Genomic DNA, 19,089 nt, shown 5'->3' with positions numbered 1-19,089 from the left:
AACTTAGCATTCAAATCCATTCATACCCAACAATAGAAAATTCAACATATGTCCTTCACATTTATAATATTACAACCCTTGTAATAAATCATTTCCACAAGTAAGATATGTGCAACATACTGGCTACATATGAAAAGTCCATTCTAATTTAGCACCCGTACTTTGTAGCCTTTCTGGTCAATAAAATATAAAGTAAAAATGAAACTTGTATATGGTCTTCAAAACGAGTGAAGCAAAATGGTTTCAAAAAGGTGACTTGTCCAGCCTTGCAGCAACGTTGACAACCTGAAGAGGAAATTAAGTCAATTGACAAGTACATGTATTATAGAGGATTCATGTAGAAAAAACAAAGTGCACACAATTTCAGGAAGGTCATATGAAAAATTCAGAATGACTAAAAGTATGTAGAAATAGAACTCCATGCAGATATCTCAAGATTGGCACAGTAAAATTTTAGAGCTGAGCTATGAGCTATGCTTATTCAGAGTTCCTTTGGTTTGTGTTTCACTTCCCAAGTAAGTTAAGCAATAAATCAGGGCCGGTTACACATGTTTAGGGAAGTCAATTAATATCGTAGAGTCCAAACAGTAAAGGACTAGAACTGTCGGTGGTCAAGTTTTTGTTCAGTCATTGAAAAAAAATGAACCTTTTCATTTACCAAGCAAAATTATCAAATGAACTTTACAGAACCTGGCATGAAACTACTAGAAAAAAGCAGACCCTACGAATGGCTACTCAAACAATCAAGTACCTGTTACAGACAAAAGGAGGCTATTCTATATTAGAACTAGTCATCAAAATTATAATAGTATAAGATGCAAAATATTAGCCAAATCCTAAGCTGCAAGTTAATGGAAAAGAAGAAGAATTTATTGTGCTATTCCTCGATTGTCCAGACGCAATCAGTGGTGCATTTTGGCTGCAAAACTTACCTCCTACAGTGACAACACCTGCAACGCCTTGATTAAAATAGAGTGAGTATTTCAGAAAATTATCAGTTGTGCGATGAGAAGCAAAGCACATTATAATCAGTCGGTACAAATGCAGCAAAGCACATTATAATTCAGTCGGTACAAATGCAGCAAAGCACATTATAATCAGTCGGTACAAATGCAGCTGTCATACACAGTACATGAAAGTCTTAGTTCACATTAGTGAAACACAGACTATGTGTTAACAAATATTACACTGTAGGTTAAACCAAAGTACATGACAAAACTACTTTTACTTTATATTCTTCAAGAACATATCATTTACAGTTCTAAATTGTTGAATAATCACGCTCAAGAGGAACTATACATAGTTCCAATAACATTTGGTGAATGTAAAAAAGAGTTCATAGCTGAGGAACAGTTCACCAACCAAGACTTAACCCTAAATAATGTTTCCTAAATAAAAAAAATGATATGGTACCCACCTACCAAACAGAAAATTAGTAGAACTGGAAAGAAAGAGAAGTTAAGGATGCAATCTTTATGCAAGATGAAAGATACACTTTTCCTGAAAATTACTTCTCAAATTCTCAATGGCCACATTAATGTCACTGCATGAAAAGATGTTACTTTTTCAGAAAACTGCTACAATAAGTGATGACCATTCCACTCCTAACGTCCTCTCTACGTTATATGAATTAGGAACAGTCAGAAAGATTGATTTGCCGTGATTATCCCCGTAGGGTTGGCCGTGTATTTATAATAGACAATGCGTGATCGCATCTGTAGATACAACAGAATACAGGATCCTAACAAGAGGATAAGTCTATACACGGATAAGTACTGATAAGTCTATACACGGATAAGTACTGAATTTGTTAGCTCTAACTAACACAGCAATATACGATTGTTAACATTCCCCCGCAATCTCATCATGTGGAAAGGTTGAGATTGGAGCGCAATCGTGATAGCATCAGCTTTGTGAGTGGCTTGGTGAAGGCGTCCGCCACCTGATCGGCTGATGAAACAAAACGGACCTCCAAGGCTCCCATGGCGACCTTCTCCCTGACGAAATGGAAGTCCACCTCGATGTGCTTGGTGCGGGCATGGAATACTGGATTGGCTGTGAGGTACGTCGCGCCAAGATTATCACACCAAAGGACCGGTGCTCGGGGTTGTGGAACTCGTAGCTCCTTCAGTAATGATTGCACCCATGTTGCTTCAGCTGTACCATTCGCCAATGCCTTGTACTCCGCTTCTGTCGATGATCGTGACACTGTGGGTTGCTTACGTGCAGTCCAAGATATAAGATTAGGGCCGAAAAACACAGCAAACCCTCCTGTCGATCGCCTGTCATCACTGCAGCCCGCCCAGTCAGCATCAGTAAACACACTTAGTAGAGTGCATGATGATCGACGAATAGTCAAACCGGTGGTCGCTGTTCCTTTGACAAACCGGAGGATACGCTTGACAGCCTCCCAATGAACATCAGTGGGGCAAGATAAGAACTGGCAGACCTTGTTTACTGCAAATGAGAGGTCTGGGCGTGTCAAAGTCAGATACTGAAGAGCTCCCACTGTACTTCTGTACTTGAACGCTTGATCCTCATTCAGTTTATGTCCAGCATCGCGAGTGAGCTTCTCGTGAGTACACATCGGTGTTGAAACTGCTTTGCAATTCGCCATATCTGTACGCTGCAGCAAGTCCATGGCGTACTTTTTCTGGGTAAGAATGATTCCCCCGGAATTGGGAAGTACTTCAATACCGAAGAAAGTAACGAAGAGGACCAAGGTCCTTGACTGGGAAGGTCGCAGAGAGCTTCTGAAGCAGCTTTGTCATGGCAGAACTGGATGAACTCACGATGACAATATCGTCCACATATACAAGCATATAAACGGTCACACCCCCATCAGCAAAGATGAACAAGGACGTGTCAGCAGCCGAGGGAGAAAAACCGAGTTGTTGAAGGCGCTCACTGAGACGAGCGTACCAAGCGCGAGGCGACTGTTTCAAACCATACAACGCTTTATGCAGTTTGCAGACATAGTCCGGCCTGGTTGAATCCTGAAAACCGGGTGGTTGTTGCATGTAGGCTTCGTCAGTGAGAATACCATGCAGAAAAGCGTTGCTTATATCAATCTGTCGGCAGTGCCAGCCGCGGGAGACAGCGAGGGACAGCACCAAACGCACAGTTGCTGGTTTTACAACCGGGGAGAAAGTTTCAGAGTAGTCAAGCCCATGTTGCTGAGTGAAACCCCGAGCGACTAGTCTTGCTTTGAACTTGTCCAGAGAGCCATCAGCCTTGTGCTTCACCTTGAAAATCCATTTGCACCCGATGATATTTTTGCCAGGAGGACGAGGCACGAGAGACCACGTCCGGTTCTGCTGCAGGGCAGCAAATTCAGACTCCATGGCCGGGCGCCAGTGCTCATTCGCGAGGGCATCGCGGTAGGAGCGCGGCTCGGCGTGGAAAGCGCGGCGGCGAGGATCGTAGCGGACCGTGCCATCGCTCGGGACGAGCGGCTTGATGATGTTGTGTCGAAGACGGGTCGTCATCGGGTGCCGTGCGTCCGCAGGCGCTGCGGCTGCAGGAGCGGCGGCTGCTGGAGGGGGCGACGCAGGCGGCGTCGGTGATGCAGCCGGCCCAGGGGCCGAGGCGGGTGTGCTGTTAGGCGAGGACGAGTCGGCCCCATCCGGCGCGGGAGAAAAGTCAAGCCGGCCCATTGGAGAGACCGAGCTGCCCGCGCCCGGGGAAGCCGCTGGAGCGGGCGAGGGCGCATCTGCATGGGCGTGACGTGGCGTACATGGGGACGTTTCCTCCGGCGACGTCGAACGGGCGGAACCTGCAGAACCAGGAGACAAGCTGGATTCGGGATTAGCAAGCAAGGTCGTGTCATATCGCCGCATACGGTCATCCACTAAAGCTGGCTCGGTTAAGGAAAACAGAGAGGGAGGCGTGGATAACAGCGGGGACGTGGTGGATGACTGCGAAGATTGATCAAACGGAAATACAAGCTCGTCAAAAACAACATCCCGCGATATATAGATGCGTCCTGTGGACCGATCCAAACACTTGTACCCTTTATGCATGGAACTGTAGCCCAAGAATACGCACTGTATGGAACGAAATTCAAGCTTCCGGTTATTGTATGGCCTAAGGTTGGGCCAACAGGCACACCCGAACGCACGAAGAAATGTGTAGTCGGGTTGTTCATTGCGAAGGCAAGTGATCGGAGCAGAGTTCTGAAGAACTCGTGTGGGCATGCGATTTATAAGATAACATGTTGTAAGAAATGCCTCATCCCAAAAACGAACCAGAAGAGATGAATGAGCAAGCAAAGCGATACCCGTTTCAACAATATGGCGATGTTTGCGCTCGGCAATGCCATTTTGTTGGCTCGTGTGAGGGCAAGAGACCCGATGAGTGATCCCTTCCCTTTGAAAATATTTGTTGAGGCGACGATACTCGCCACTCCAGTCGGTTTGAACAGTTTTAATTTTAGTATTCAACATGCGCTCAACATGTTTTTGAAAGGTGTAGAAGGCTTGCTCAACATCAGATTTTCGCTTAAGGAGATAAATCCACGTAAAACGACTAAAGTCATCTAAGAAACTCACATAATATTTGAAACCACCCGCAGAACGAATTGCAGGGCCCCATACATCGGAATGAATAAGTTCAAGTGGTTCATGTGTAATATGAGTAGAATCTCGAAAAGGCAATTGATGAACTTTAGCTCGTTGACAAGCATCACAAATACTAGACTGAAGCGAGGGTGCACAAGCGAATTTATTTGATCTAAGGACTGACTCAACGACTTCTTTTGAAGGGTGACCTAATCTTCGATGCCATAGTTCCGGGGAGAGCTTGACAGCGGAGAGAACTCGAGGACTTCGGACGACGATGGATGATTTATTGAGGCTTGGCACCGGGTAAAGGCCATGGCGACTTCTACCGCGAAGAAGAACTGTCTTGGTTGCTCGGTCCTTAAGATAGAAATAATGAGGATGAAATTCAGCAAAAGCATCATTATCAGAAACAAGTTTGTGCACGGATAGGAGATGCTTGTTAACATGTGGAACATGCAGTATGTTGCGAAGGTGAATTGGTTTGGATGAGCCAGAAAAAATGGAATGTCCGATATGGGAGATAGACATACCTGCCCCGTTTGCAGCATGCACCTTGTCCTTGCCGCCGTAGCGCTCGTGGATGCCGAGACGGTCGAGGTCGCTGGTCAGGTGGTCGGTCGCACCTGTGTCAGCGTACCAGTCCATGTCCACGGTGTACCCCGCGGAGCCGGTGTTGGTGTTGACGGAGTTGCCGGAGCGCTCGCGCTGCTCGTCGGGCTGGAATGCATGGTTGAAACGATTGCGGCAGTGAAGGGCGTCATGGCCAAACTTGCTGCACACCTGACACTTCAGGTTGGAGCGGCCGTTGCCGCGGCCACGCCCGCCGCGACCGCGCCCCTGTCCGCCGCCTTGTCCGCCATGTCCGCCGCCTTGACCGCCATGTCCGCCGCGTGCACCATTGCCGCCGCGATCATTGGCACGAGCAGCGGTGTTGGCGGAGGGATGGATTTCACCTGACGAATTTTGCTGCTCCAGGCGAAGTTCAGCACTAAGGAGATACGCATAGAAGCTGCTGAGACTTACTGGATCATCTCGCGCCGTGATCGACGCGATGAGTGGCTCGAACTCGGAGCCCAACCCAGCGAGCATGTAGCCGAGCACTTCATCGTCAGTGAGGGGCTTGCCAATGGACGCCATCGCATCAGCGAACCCCTTCATCTTGCGGTAGTAGTCAGAGGCAGAGAGGTCCTTCTTCTTCAGGTTGGAAAGTTGATACCTGAGCTGCATGATGCGGGCACGATTCTGCGAGGCGAACATGTCGTGCAGTGCAGTCCAAACAGCGGCGGAGGTCGTCAGCTGGGTCATCTGCCCGAGGATGTCCTCGGTCATGGAGCCGAGGAGGGCGATCATGACGAGCTGGTCCTGCTGGTACCAGCGAAGAAACTCCGGATTGGCCACATCAACAGCCGCATCACCGGTTCCTTCCTTGATGGTGTGCGGCGGGGCTGCGGCGGTGCCGGCAACATAGCCGAACAGGCCGTTTGCAGCGAGGGCGGGGACGGCTTGGGTCTTCCATAGCAGGAAGTTATCGCGCGTAAGGCGCAGAGTGATCAGGCTACCGAGCGAGGTGACCGAGATCGGAGCGGAAGTGGAGGAACCGGCGGACAGGGTGCCGGCGTTGAGGGTGGTGAGGGTGCCGGCGGTGCCGGAGAGGGAAGCAGCAGGGTTGGTGCCAGTCATGGTGGAGGAAGTGAGATTGGATCTTTCGCTCTGTATACCAAGTCAGAAAGATTGATTTGCCGTGATTATCCCCGTAGGGTTGGCCGTGTATTTATAATAGACAATGCGTGATCGCATCTGTAGATACAACAGAATACAGGATCCTAACAAGAGGATAAGTCTATACACGGATAAGTACTGATAAGTCTATACACGGATAAGTACTGAATTTGTTAGCTCTAACTAACACAGCAATATACGATTGTTAACAGGAACCATATCGCTGCAGGCTGCAGCTTTCATTTCTGTGGATATCTCAGTTATTTCAATTTTTCAAGGACAATTGCTCGATATACCACAAAAAAATTACAGACACACATAAACTGGCAATGGGTACAGTCTGCCTGATTATTAGAAAGAGCACCATTATTCAGTATCCAAACATCTTGACATACGAACTACTAAGAAGTTCTCCGCATATATAAAGGAACATATTAAAATGGATTATTCCTTCTTCTTGAGGGGTAAGATGGATCATTCCTTAAATTTTGAATTGTTTGCTACATATTGCTCCTAGTATATTGATACTATTAGTCCTTGATAATGAAATGCACCAACTAATTTATCCTTAAATCTAATTTATTAAATCTAAATAATTCGATTGCCATTTTCTACACAATATTAGTTCTTCAAACCTGCAGATCACTGAATCAGAAAATTGCACTCCATTATCCTTACAACTAGTCTCCGTAATTATAATATGTCATCCATTGAGGTGTGTGTGTGTTCTCCCATCTGTCACACTATGATCTGGTGATGCAAGAATACAAAATCTCAGATCAACAAACAGATTTGACCAATGCTAAAACAAATTGATGATTTTCTCAAGGAAAACAACACACCTCTTGATGATCTTGGAAACGTAGTTGTCTAAATGAATGGAATACTCACAGCACTCGACATGCCTGTTATCTTCTCTTTATGACCATTCGCCCGCCAACCTGCTGCAAGCCTACAGCTGCACGATTCTGCAGTTTACATATGCGTAAATGTTTCTGTTGTAAAACAGCAAAAACAGAGAAGAGGATATATCCAGAATCTTTAAGTGTGAAGATCTAGCACCTACTGAATATAGATTGTGCCTACATCTATAAGCTTCAAGAAAACAAACTAGGTATCCAAATTAGACTGTATGACATTTAAGCCATAATTATGGGAAAATCTGAAGTATATTGTTGGACAACGATGCAATTCTGAAGGATATAAAATTCCATGTTGCTGGATGCAGGTAATGCAATAACAGGTTCAGCAGCCAGCCATACAAAATTAACTAGTCTGTATGTCAGTAATTGAGGAAAGAATTAGAGGATTCAGATTCCAATGGGGGACTTGCTTACCGCTGCCTCGTTTGCTCATCATTGGCTCGTAGGCGACTATGTAACGTCATGAGTCACTCTGCTTCCTCTCCAGATGGACGATGAGCAGATAACCTCCCAGCCACAACGGCCGCCCGTGCTACACCCAGTCTTGATGTGGCACGGCGCATGACTACCACCACGCAGAGAACGCCGGGGTGCACGGTCGTCCTTCTCCCCCACGTACACGACGCAGCCATGTCCGCCACCCTCGAACCGAAGCCCTGCTCCAGCCGCAATGGTGCCGCCCCGTGCTCCCTTTCCCTCCTCCACAACCAAGCCGCGACCTGTGCTCCTCCACCGATCCTCGATTGTGGCGGCCAGATCCAGCACGGACGAGCGCGGCGGCGGCCAGATCCGGCCGGATGTGCACAATGGCACCCAGATCCAGGCGTGTGGCGACCCCCAACGACCATGTCCTCCCTCCGTCCGTCTCAATCGGCGTGGGTAGGGGAAGCGGGTGCGGCGGCGTGGTGGTGGGGAATGTACCAGCAGCCCTAGGCGGGGCTGTGTGGATGGGGATGCGGCAGTGTTCACGGCGATGAGTGCGGCGGCGGTGTTCACGGCGATAAGTGCGGCGGCGGTGGGAGGAGCCGACAGCGAGGAGGGGGGAGGGAAGCGGCAGGGCAGCTGCGGCGGAGGAAAAAGGAAACGAGCTAGAAAAGGAAAGGGAACAGGAGGTGCGCTACGCGCGGTCGGAATCGATCGCTCTCGCGATCGATCGCCAAGGAGTCGTTTCGCATGCACTGATGCACATGATTTGATTGGTTTGCAGTGAACTAACACTGAGAGGATAAGTAGGTCATGCGATCTCGCGACCCATGACACTGGGTTGGCCTACCTGATATTTGTCCGGTGGCATGATACAAAACACAGCTAGCTAGCGTTTGTTGTGTTGTTGCTTGGAGCTGGAAGAATTGGATCCTTTTTCATTTAATTAAGGGACATTCATATTTGTGCGACATGAATTTTTGGGACATGCAGCCACGCGCTGCCGTTATCATGAGCGTCGGTCCTAGCATCGTGATTGCTACTTATTATAGCGCATTTGCAATACGTCAAACATTAATTACTAGCTTTCATGAATACGCCGTGGTATACGCCACACCAGTGGCCCAGGGTCATTTATGTTCGTATGAATACAAGGCCCACGTGACGGCCCAGACGATGCAAAATAACTGCTCTCGTTGCTGGGTGGACATAATTGAGCACTTGCGCTAGCTGGTTTCTGGCACCGCAGATCTCCTCCAAGCCTTGCCTGTAAACGCGTGTACGTGCCCCGCCGAGGAACAGGGGGAGGAGTGAAGACGGGTTCCGCAAATCATCTCTCGTTTGCCTAATATAAAGTACTCCTAGCGAATATGGAAGTTATACGCTGCTAGAACAGTGTGATACAGATAACAATACAGGCTAGAGCAGCATCTTCAGCAGTGTTATTAAACTTTCTGGAGCAAATGGATAGCTAACTGGAGCACGTCGCATACGACAGTGCTGCATGCGTCAGAATGAAGAGATAGCACAGTGCCACGGTATATGGTGAGGGACGATGAACAAGTTGGCACCGTGGTGAAAGCCGTGTCGGTGTGTGATTGAGCATTTAACTATAAACCATCCTCTATGCTATTATTAAATTCATTTAAAATTCCAATCAATATTATACCATTTTGTTCGTGCATTTAACTTATCATCGCTAAGATTTTCTTGTGACGCTTCTCTTATTTTCTAAATTGAACTTTCATAATCAGCCAACTAATAGATGTGCATTTTTCTTTCTTTTAAATAGACCCTATCCCACTGCGCATGGCGGGATTAAATGTTCAATCACACACCGAATATACACATGCAACACAGAATATGAAGATAAACCTAAGCTGGTCTAGCATAGTGACAAGTTCACACTAATTCATCTCAAAATTACGTTCACTCTAATTCATCTCAAAATTACGTTCACACTAACTAGCTTACTCAATACACGTTAATGATTCTGTTGCAGCTGTAGAGGATGGTGCACTAAGACAGGAAGGCAGTGTGGTGCATTAATCCTAGTAAGTGAGGTGGTCGGGTGTCTTGCAGTTTGTCAACTACTTATGATTTATCGCTCAAGTGGTCTGCTGCACATCAATGCAAAACTAACTTCAAACTCTTATGGCTTGTGGGGCATGCACACTTATTGACCAACAAATACGTTGCAAATCATTCCTGTGAATTCTATATACGTGAGGTGTACTATAAATACGGCACGAATCCCGAAGAAATTGAGGGTGCGGATTACATCCTCGCGTGGCACCATGTCAACTCGTGATTTATCGATATTTGTGCCCTTAATTCAAACCCACTACTCAAATTTACTCTTAACTTTTTTATGTGCTCAAATTTGCTCCTAAAAAGCATTTTAGGTTACAAGAATGCCCTTCCATCTGGTCAAAGTTGTTTGACTGAAACTTAAAAATTCATATTAACAAATTCATATGAACTTAGAAGAATGCAAACTAGGATATAAAAATGTTCATAAAAACATCATCTATATGCACTGTCATTTACGTTCATGGCAAATACACAATATTCCTTGCCCATTACAGGTTGGCTTATCATAAATTGAGAACCTTTTATACTACGGTAAGAACCTAACGATTTTCCGTAGCTTGTAAATGCGTTTTGTAGGCAGTCGTTGAGTAGCCGCAACGCAACGTGCGGTACAAAACCGTATTCGTACGTATTAACATGGCGCGGTGCACAAGCATGAAGCATGCGCAGCACGAAGGTACGGTGGTACCTCCTCCTGCTCTCGGGAACCGCCCGTGCGGTGCTCTGTCACCTCACCGGACGCTCGTGGGTGCGGGGTGTCATCGTGTCGTTGCACTGCCTGGAGGTCAGGGCGCGTCAATGGCTACATGTCAGCCGTTTGCCACGAGCCGTTGTGAGACATCACATGAGCCAGCACCTGCATGCGCGCATGGAGCAGAGTACTCACCTTCTGGCCCCAGCACTGGCAAGGCCCAAGCTCACCACCAAGGCCGACGAGCTCCCCGAAGCTGTCGTCGTCCAGGATGCGGGTGCCGCCATGGCCGGCTTCGTGGGCATCCTCCGCCAGCTCGGGGACCTCGCACAGTACGTTGCTCCTGTCCTGTCCTGCTGGCTGCTACAAATTCACCAGACTAGCCCCTGGATCTGATCTTCTTCAGGCTCGCCGCGGAGGGCGCGGCGGCTCCAGGCGGAGCCGCCGCTCATCGAGGAGCGGCTCCGCCGTCGTCGATTCCGACAGGCTTGTGTACTTCATCGGCCAGAAGCTCTGTGTGGCATCGCAGGCCACGGTGTCGATCAGCCGGTGACTCTGGTGGGAGGAACAAGGCCGTGCTCCATCGAAAAGTTCATCCAGCGATGCCACGGGCCTCCGCAGCTGTCCATGCTGGACAAGTAACAACACTTCTATACCAAAAATCAAACAGCTTAAAAAGGATTTATTTTTCCTGGTTAATTTTGGCTTGTTTTGGGTGCAGGTATGATGCTGGTGGCGAGGGAGCGTGCTTGAAGAGATACACCGACCCCTCCTTCAGAGCCCACTCTGCACAGCATCAGCGTATCTTGCATGAAACCAAACCAGACATTCAGAGTTCAGACATCCATTCCAAACCTCCTGCCGAGGAAGCCCGCCATAAAAAATACTCCAAGTAACGCTTCTTAAATTTCCCTAGCTCATTTTTTCCTTTTTTTCCCCAGCTTTCCTACTCAGTGTTCATTCTTTAGCATCCACATTAACCTGACATCTGAACCTCCAGCAGATTCAAAACAGGCGCGTTGTCCGATATGCTCCGACAACTTAAATATCGACACATCATCGGAAGAATCAGGCATCAAAAGCAAAACTTTCAGAACCAGGATTCGTCACAAGATGAAGCATCTGAAGCACCCGTTTGGCCTTCAGCTAATTCGCCTGAAATGTCAGACACCGAAGCGCCATGCCCTGCAGTACCAGTGAACAAGGAGGGAAGCAGTTACCTCGTCGAGAGGACCAGCTCGTTCGGGGCATGGCTGTCTCCAGGTGCAGCCTCTACTCGTGCGTGTGACATCACAGAAGACAATGCTGATGGATTTGACAGCCATGGCGCCAACAAGGCTGACGAGAATGCCAACATTGCCACAAATGCTCGTAGCGCCCTTGTCGACTTCATTGCCTCGAGGGGTGAAAGCTCGCGGAGGAAGCTCTCTGTCAAGAAGCACGATGACCCATTAACGGAATCCTTCCGGAACATGGCTAAGAAGCTACTACTTGAGAATGGATCAACAGAGAATCTTCTTAACAACAAACTAGTGCATTCTGAAGACGTACCAGATCCAGATGAAATTGCATTTTACAGCAAAAGCGCCGAGGACACTCAACAAGACGCAGAGCAATGTGACCATCCTTGTGAATAACCTTGTCGACCAGCTAGCATCAATGAAGCAAGTGCCAGTATCACCGATCGCAACCCGGAAAAGGAATAATCTGCATATGCTGGCTACCAATACATGGACTGCATGCACCTACCATACATCAGGAACAGAATGGTTGCTCTGTCAATACTGAAGATGTCATGAAGCCGCCGTTGCCGCCATTCTCCGATGCAATGGCTATTTTCTTTTTCTAGAGAATAGGCCTTCAGGCCCCACTTTATATAGAAGGACAACTGTCGTCAACATGCTGCTGGCATTACCAGCTACATAGTGCAAACAAACAAAACATTCCATCCTGAACTTAAAATACTTGGACCAAAATTACCTGTGATTACAATGGCTATATCAGTCAAGGTACATGCATATGGGGTCGGTGATTGCGTCGCCTGAACTTAGAATAGTAAACCAAACTTACCACGATTAACCGTGCAGCTAATAACAACTCATTTCAAGTTATCAAAAGAACAAAAGACTGAAAAGATTCAGGCGAGGATGTTCATGCTGATATCACCCATCGAGATGCAGCTTGTGGAGATATATTTCTCGATAGGGAGCCTCCCTCGTGCACTACGTTGCTCCTGTGATCCTGTCCCTCCCTTACTCCCGCTGCATATGCTAGTTTAATTTCACGTTGGATTTCTATACGTGCGTGCTCTTCAAGCTTGCCACGGATGTGTTCTGTTCCGTGGCCTGCACGACCAGGCCCACAACGCGCGCTGCATCATTTCACACTGCGTCTACCTGTGCAACTGCAAGAGCACAAGGCGCGCTGCATCATTTCGTACTGGGTAATCAACCATCTGCTCAACCTCCTTTTCTTGGTGATCGTTGTCACCGTCTCTGTAAGGGGACCTACACTCTTCTTTTCCCCCTCAAACATCCCGGGCTTCTCTCTGCTGAACTCTATCGTTGGTGTGTTGGCGGAGGAGATCCGACAGACTTGCTCTGTGATGGCAGTCTCTGCAAGCTCCACCTCCGGAGCCGTAGCATCTTCACATCCAATAGCGGCATGGATTCTGGTGAGGCTAGAGAGATGCTCAATGCCAAATTCAAAATCTCCATAAAGAGACAGCGTCTCTAGAGCGTTGAAGTGGAGCCTAAGACCCCGCAGCCGTGGCATGGCTCCTCGATCAAACTGCAGCTCATTCCCACCAGCCTTGCATGTGAACCAGAACACCTTAAGACACGGAAAGGCGCCACTGCAAATTATCACCCTTCTTCTTTGTCTTCTGGAAGATGAGTGCGTGTCCGTCATGGCAGCAGCAGGTCCTGAAGATACTAACTTGAGAAGGATAAGATGGGGCGCGGACGCGATGATACTCAGACCTTGCTCTCCCAATTGACTAATTTCAATATTCAAGTGGGTGACACAGGTGGCCATACAAAATGCAGTACTTCCCAGGATTGCACCAGATATAGTCAGTTCAAATCTTTGCAACTGGTACGGGGGACACAAGTTCAGTTGGCCAACCAAGTCACCACCAAGACAATGCAGAGATAGGGACCGAAGGTTAGAGTGTCCAACCACCTTGAGGAAATCAACGATGGCACGTGCACTGTCCACAGATGGGTCTAATCCATCAAAGCTCAAGCCAAGGACACTCAGCCTCCCCGACCGAACCAGCAGCTCTACGACCTTATGGAGTGACTTGACGTTGTCGACACGGATCGTTGATACTTCTTGTAGTCCTTGCATCATAAGGATATCGCCCAGCATCTTCACGGTATCTTCAATCAGTAGGCATACCATCCTTTCCAATCCAGCTATAGATGCAGGCAGATTTCTCAGGTTAGTGCGCCTGACATCCAGCGTCTCCAGGTGCTCCAGCTTTCCAATTTCGCCTGGTAATTCATGGATAGCAGCCCCTCTAAGTCCCAAGTACCTTAGCAGAATCAGCCCTCCAATGCCTTTCAGATGGTGGCTTCTCAAAATACCATTATCTTCCACATCGAGTACTCGTAGAAATTTGAAGGTTCGAAGAGCAGGCTTCCCTTTTCTAACCTTAGGATATGTGAGGAGGGTTGTCCATCCAACACGCCCGCAAACTTGGAGGGTTCGCATGCTAGATAGGTGCAGGGTTCCTGGGAGCAGCTTGCCGGCTTCATCTTCCTTGATGCAGCAATCGAATGAGAACCGTCGAATCGGATACCATGGAGTTAGTCCGGACCTCATATCTGCACTCGTTGTCGCAAAGTTGTCTTCCCTAGACAAAGTTTTGATGAAGTCAAGGATCACACCATGTACCACACATCCTACAGCCTGGCCATCTTCGTAGCCAAACACTGGCTGAATCAGCCGCCTACAGATGAGCTCATTGAAATAGCTTTCTCCTGTTCTCCACAAGTTTTCTTCACGCCTTCCTAAGAAAAATCTCTCAGCAATCCATAGCCGTATCAAACGGTCTTTCTTGATGGTATAATATTCTGGAAAAACACTAAGGTATACAAGACAAGACTTCAAAGGGGCAGGTAGCTCATCATAACTCATGCGCAATAACATTCTCATCCCATCCGATGCGGAACATTGGTCTGATGTTGAAAGGATACGTCTCTCACGAATCTCTGGCTCAGCTAGTCCTGCAGATTTCCTGCCGGCTGCAATAAGTATTGCCAATGGCATGCCCCCACACATTTTCAACAACTCATTTTCAGCGGGCCTTTTTGCCTCCTCGTGAAATAAAGTCTTGGATTCTTCCTTGCTAAGAGGCTCCATCTGATGGATGAAATCAATTGGGCGTGTAGAACAACATTTGGCTACGTCGCTGATGCAAGTTGTGATCAATACTCTACTTCCAAGATCATTCTCAGGCAAAACAGAATTAAGAACATCCCATGCCGAGATGCTCCAAATGTCATCAATTAAGATGAAATACCTGGTATATAGAGGAACATGGTAAAAATTATCGGCTAATATATGATCAATTTATACAGATGACTTATAGCAAGCTGGTTCTGTTTTGTTACTTATCTACTCAATAATTCCGAGAGTCAGTTAGATCCAACTGAATGCCTCTATTGGTTGCCAATACATCACATATGCATTTGTTATGCTGATACTTTTAAGCAGGAAAAGTGCTAAATTTTTATATATATTTTTCCTGTTGATTACTTGTTTGGTCTGCATTGATAAAAAGATTGACAAAACACAACAGATACAGGGGATAAAAAATGCTGAAAATTTGATCTTTTTATCATGATTATCTTGTGATGCATCAAATAACATTACCCGTTATTAATTTGATGTGGTCTCAGATAAATAGAATGGGAAAAGCACGATGAATACACCTACGAATAGCCTCAGTCTGCATTCGCTGATGCTCTTGTGCATTTTATTGCTACATGAAAGTATAGTAAATATGTCTATCTGCATTAAAACGATATAAACGAGAAATACCTCTTCGTGACGAGGTGTTCCCTGAGCTCAGTTACGACTTGATTCATTTCAGGAGCTTCTGTACCATTCAGAGGAATAGTGCCCTGGGGCTTTACTTGGTGAAGTATATCCAGCCAGTGGCCACTAGAGACGGTTTTCGGCCAAGAGTGACGAAAGCTCGGCACTCGAACTTGCATTGAAGCTTTGCATATACCTCCTTTGCAAGAGTAGTCTTGCCAATGCCTTCCATTCCGACAATAGATACCAACTTTAGCCTCGCCTGTGTGGCGGCCAGATGCATGAGAAGCTTACTACTTGGTTCTTTCAGAGCAATGAGGTCACGAGTTTTCTCCTCATAAATCAGGGGACAATCAACGGAGGCTGTACTGAGCTTATCACTAGAATGTTTCAAGACCTCACGTGTTTCCCGTATCTTGGCTTTGTAGTCCTGGATTAGTTTCTCCTGCAATTCATCCATGTCCTTTCCGGGCTTCTCATCATGGACCAAAGTTTCCACCTCGCTGACCAGCTCACATGTTTGATCCATCCAAACTGACTGCTCAAGACTCACCGGTGGCCCAAACTTATAGGGGAGTTCCTTTTTAAGGCTCTCCAGATCTTTATGTAAATCATCGATGATCTTGAAGCGATCTTCAGTTGGACTGAGAAGGTCGCACCACGTGAACTGCTCAAGCACATTGCGGATCCGGGAAATATGTGGCCTTTGGCTCGTCGATCCACTCTTCGATGTCAAAGACCAGGTCCGTGGCAAACTTCGTCCACAATAGGGCATGCCGATCCATCACCCGCCCCCCGCCGAGCTTGTCGAAACCCTTCTTTAGGTTCACCACGCCTTGACATAACACTTCCATCATCTTGGGATGATTCTTCTTCAGTCTGGTGGAGTTGAGCTTGGCGAGCACGGAGTCGATCGATCCTGTCACCATAGGCTCGTCCACCAAACTGAAAAATCCTCTCTCGCTCGCTGAATTCATCTTGTGTGTTTCAATCTATTGCTCTACCATTAGGGAAGTAGTGTGGCCGCCGCACACCACAAATCGACCTCGCGCTGCCCAGGTGTGGCCGCCGCCCGCTGCCTATGTGAGGTCGCCGGCGAAAACCAGCCTCGTACAGATGATGCTTGCTCTTCCCTTGATTGATTAGGGGAGAGGAAAGAACGGAGCCCTCGCTGCTTGCCGTGACTTGAAAAAGAACCAAGAAAACTAGACCAATAGGGGGAGAAGCCCCGAAAAGAACCAAGAAGGATGAAGCCGTCGCTGGCCGCTGATTTCGCAAGCCGCTACCGGCGAGGAGCGCCCCCAGGATTCGATCCGCCGTCGATACCGGCGAGGAGCACCGCCCAGGATTCGATACGCTTCCGCTGCCGGCGAAGAGCGGCCCCCAGATTCGATCCGCCGCCGCCGCCGCCGCCGCGCCGCCAAAGAAACAAACGGGAGAGACGGGGAGAAAGGATGGACGAGGATTTTCTTTTTTCGGGTGAGTCGTTGAGGTTCCGTGAGAATCGACTCACGCACGGTCACGTGAGGGGGTGTTTTTGGTCTGTGCCCCAACTAAATCATCAAATTTTCGATAATGAACCTTCCTCTGATAAGCAGCCTGATCCAAGAGTAAAGGACTTTTTCCTCCGCAAATCATCCAGCCATGATTATGTTAGTCTCAAATCTTCATCAATGTGTTTGCCTCACACTAGCAACCACAGACATTAACTACCCCTTTGCATGCATGACTGTGTGATTAATAATAACATCTGCGTGCGCCATATTAATTAATGCGGCATACGAGGAGACAAGCTGGATTGCAACATTGGCTTAAGCAGTATTAATTTTTTTACCTTGGCACCTGTAATATGGGTGTATGGCCTTGGACGCAAAACTAGAGGGAGTACGAAAACCTTTTAGGGTGCACATTTAGTATCTCGTTCTCTTTTGACATGGGTTCTCTTATGTTTGAGAACATGCTTTCCTCGGCTCATGCCAACTTCCTCACCACTCGTTTCAACTTTGAGAAAGTTAGGACCGCCCTCCTCGCCATGACCGACAATTGAAATCCCGTGTCATATGGGTTCGGCCTTGCGTTCTTCAAGAAGAATAGGGATCTTGTTAAAGATGACAAGCTCTCCCTTGTTAACCAGTCCTTTGATTCAGGTACCGATCCTGGACGTTTGAATAGGGTTTTTATCATTCTCTTGCCTCAAGAAGGTAGGTGCTACTAACCCGGATAATTTTAGATTGATTTCTCTACGAATTGAGCCATCAAAATCAGTTCCGGTTGCCTCTCTTCTTGGCTCAAACCTTGCATCCTCTCTCTTATTTACCAAGACGTATATGGGTTCATTAGGGGCAGAAATATTACCGGTTTTTTTGTTTATGTGTCTCATATAATCCAAACCTGCTACAAAAGGGGAAAAAAACTTAGATATCTCTAGTCAATCATTTTAAAGCTGGATTTGGTGTAGCTAGGTTTACAACATAGATTCCTCTAGTAAATCCTATACAAAAAGAAGAATAGATACATGGTATCAAACATACATAGTCTTTGCTTTAAAGAAAAAGAAACATAAATAACATATAGAGTTAGAGAATGGAATGGAGTCAACAAATGAGGTGGCTTCATTAATAAGTAAATTTACAAATTAAAACAAAATAAAACACGACCGTCTTTACTATATTTTGCACAATCGTTTTGGCATTGCTTGTGCGTTCATAACTCAAAATCGGTGACTTAATGGCCGCCCCCCGACTAAACATAGCAATAGTCACCAAATTCATCTAGGCTACTTAGGAGTATAAAATGATCTTCTTAAGATCGATCTTTTTTTATTTTTTTAAAGGAATTATATATTACAACAGTCGCGCTTAGAGTATAAATGAAAAGAGTGAAACAAAGTGTCGATTCCGGGAAACATTGGTTTCTTTTAAAGAGCTTTGGTGTAAGGTTTTTATACGAGTCTCTGTTTTTTTGGTTTCGTGAAGCTGGGTCTTTGATACACGTAGCCACTTGGTTTTTCTGGCACTTTCTTTTAGCAGGTTAAAGTTGGTTTACTGAGAGACCTGGTTGTCTTTTTGTTAGCTTTTAGTTATAAATACACAACTTATACATACAAGGTTACATCCACAAAATTGACATTTTATTAGATATACAAATTTTGAATGAATATCAATTGAATTTTAGTTAGATGTGAAATAGACACTCCCGTTATAATAAACTTTTATACTTAATTATAACTCATTTCTATAATATCCTAATCATAGTTAATGTACTTTTGTACGTAATTTGTGATATTAACTAGATGAAAATTATGCTAAATATTAATAACTGTCTTGTTTAACAAAGATGTTGTGTGCTAAATTTGAAATGTGTTTGCAATGGAAGTTACATTATTTTTGTTTTCTTTCACTACATTAAGCCCTAAAAGACATTTAAAATTAATCTCCATAAATGTGAGAAAAATAATAAACACACAATTATATTCTTTTGCAGATTTATTTTTTATACTTACATGCACCTAGTGTATATATCTATTTATGTATCTTCAAGTATCCTGGTAGAGATCTCTGAAATGCTTGGTCTAAAAAATATCTTGATATCTGTTTATAGTTTATATAAATAAGAAAATTCTAGAGCATAT

The 19,089-nt window shown here is 46.2% G+C and overlaps 2 protein-coding genes and 1 pseudogene across 3 annotated transcripts; 1 reads left to right on the top strand and 2 right to left on the bottom strand.

The window, feature by feature from the left end:
• Positions 1–5,542: 5,542 nt before the first annotated feature.
• On the bottom strand, positions 5,543–5,681 carry LOC123038480 (uncharacterized; annotated as a pseudogene).
• A 4,526-nt stretch (positions 5,682–10,207) lies between these two features.
• On the top strand, positions 10,208–12,146 carry LOC123187374 (uncharacterized). Its single transcript, XM_044599225.1, has 2 exons — positions 10,208–11,304; positions 11,416–12,146. Exons 1-2 carry the CDS (start codon positions 11,015–11,017, stop codon positions 12,047–12,049), a joined length of 924 nt encoding a protein of 307 aa, XP_044455160.1. The 5' UTR covers positions 10,208–11,014; the 3' UTR covers positions 12,050–12,146.
• Positions 12,147–12,251: 105 nt separating this feature from the next.
• Positions 12,252–15,661, bottom strand: LOC123187373 (disease resistance protein Pik-1-like). 2 transcript variants are annotated; one of them, XR_006493963.1, is made up of 3 exons: positions 15,462–15,661; positions 12,483–14,940; positions 12,252–12,392 (listed from the first exon to the last, which is right to left on the bottom strand). XR_006493963.1 is itself a non-coding variant. In XM_044599224.1 (2 exons), exons 1-2 carry the CDS (start codon positions 15,635–15,637, stop codon positions 12,789–12,791), a joined length of 2,328 nt encoding a protein of 775 aa, XP_044455159.1. In that variant the 5' UTR covers positions 15,638–15,661; the 3' UTR covers positions 12,406–12,788. The 2 variants fall into 2 exon arrangements, 1 of the variants encoding a protein (XP_044455159.1); XM_044599224.1 differs by lacking the exon at positions 12,252–12,392 and having other exon boundaries at positions 12,406–14,940.
• Positions 15,662–19,089: the final 3,428 nt, after the last annotated feature.

The sequence above is a fragment of the Triticum aestivum genome, chromosome 2A (assembly GCF_018294505.1).
Source record: "Triticum aestivum cultivar Chinese Spring chromosome 2A, IWGSC CS RefSeq v2.1, whole genome shotgun sequence".
NCBI lineage: Eukaryota > Viridiplantae > Streptophyta > Magnoliopsida > Poales > Poaceae > Triticum > Triticum aestivum.
This window is presented reverse-complemented; position numbering and strand designations above follow the sequence as displayed.

Coding starts and splice junctions, on each gene's coding strand:
- LOC123187374 (XM_044599225.1), top strand. CDS start 11,015: ATGCCACGGGCCTCCGCAGCTGTCCATGCTGGACAAGTAACAACACTT. Junction 11,305..11,415: donor CGCCATAAAAAATACTCCAA/GTAACGCTTCTT, acceptor AACCTCCAGCAG/ATTCAAAACAGGCGCGTTGT.
- LOC123187373 (XM_044599224.1), bottom strand. CDS start 15,637: ATGCAAGTTCGAGTGCCGAGCTTTCGTCACTCTTGGCCGAAAACCGTC. Junction 14,941..15,461: donor GAACACCTCGTCACGAAGAG/GTATTTCTCGTT, acceptor TCTATATACCAG/GTATTTCATCTTAATTGATG.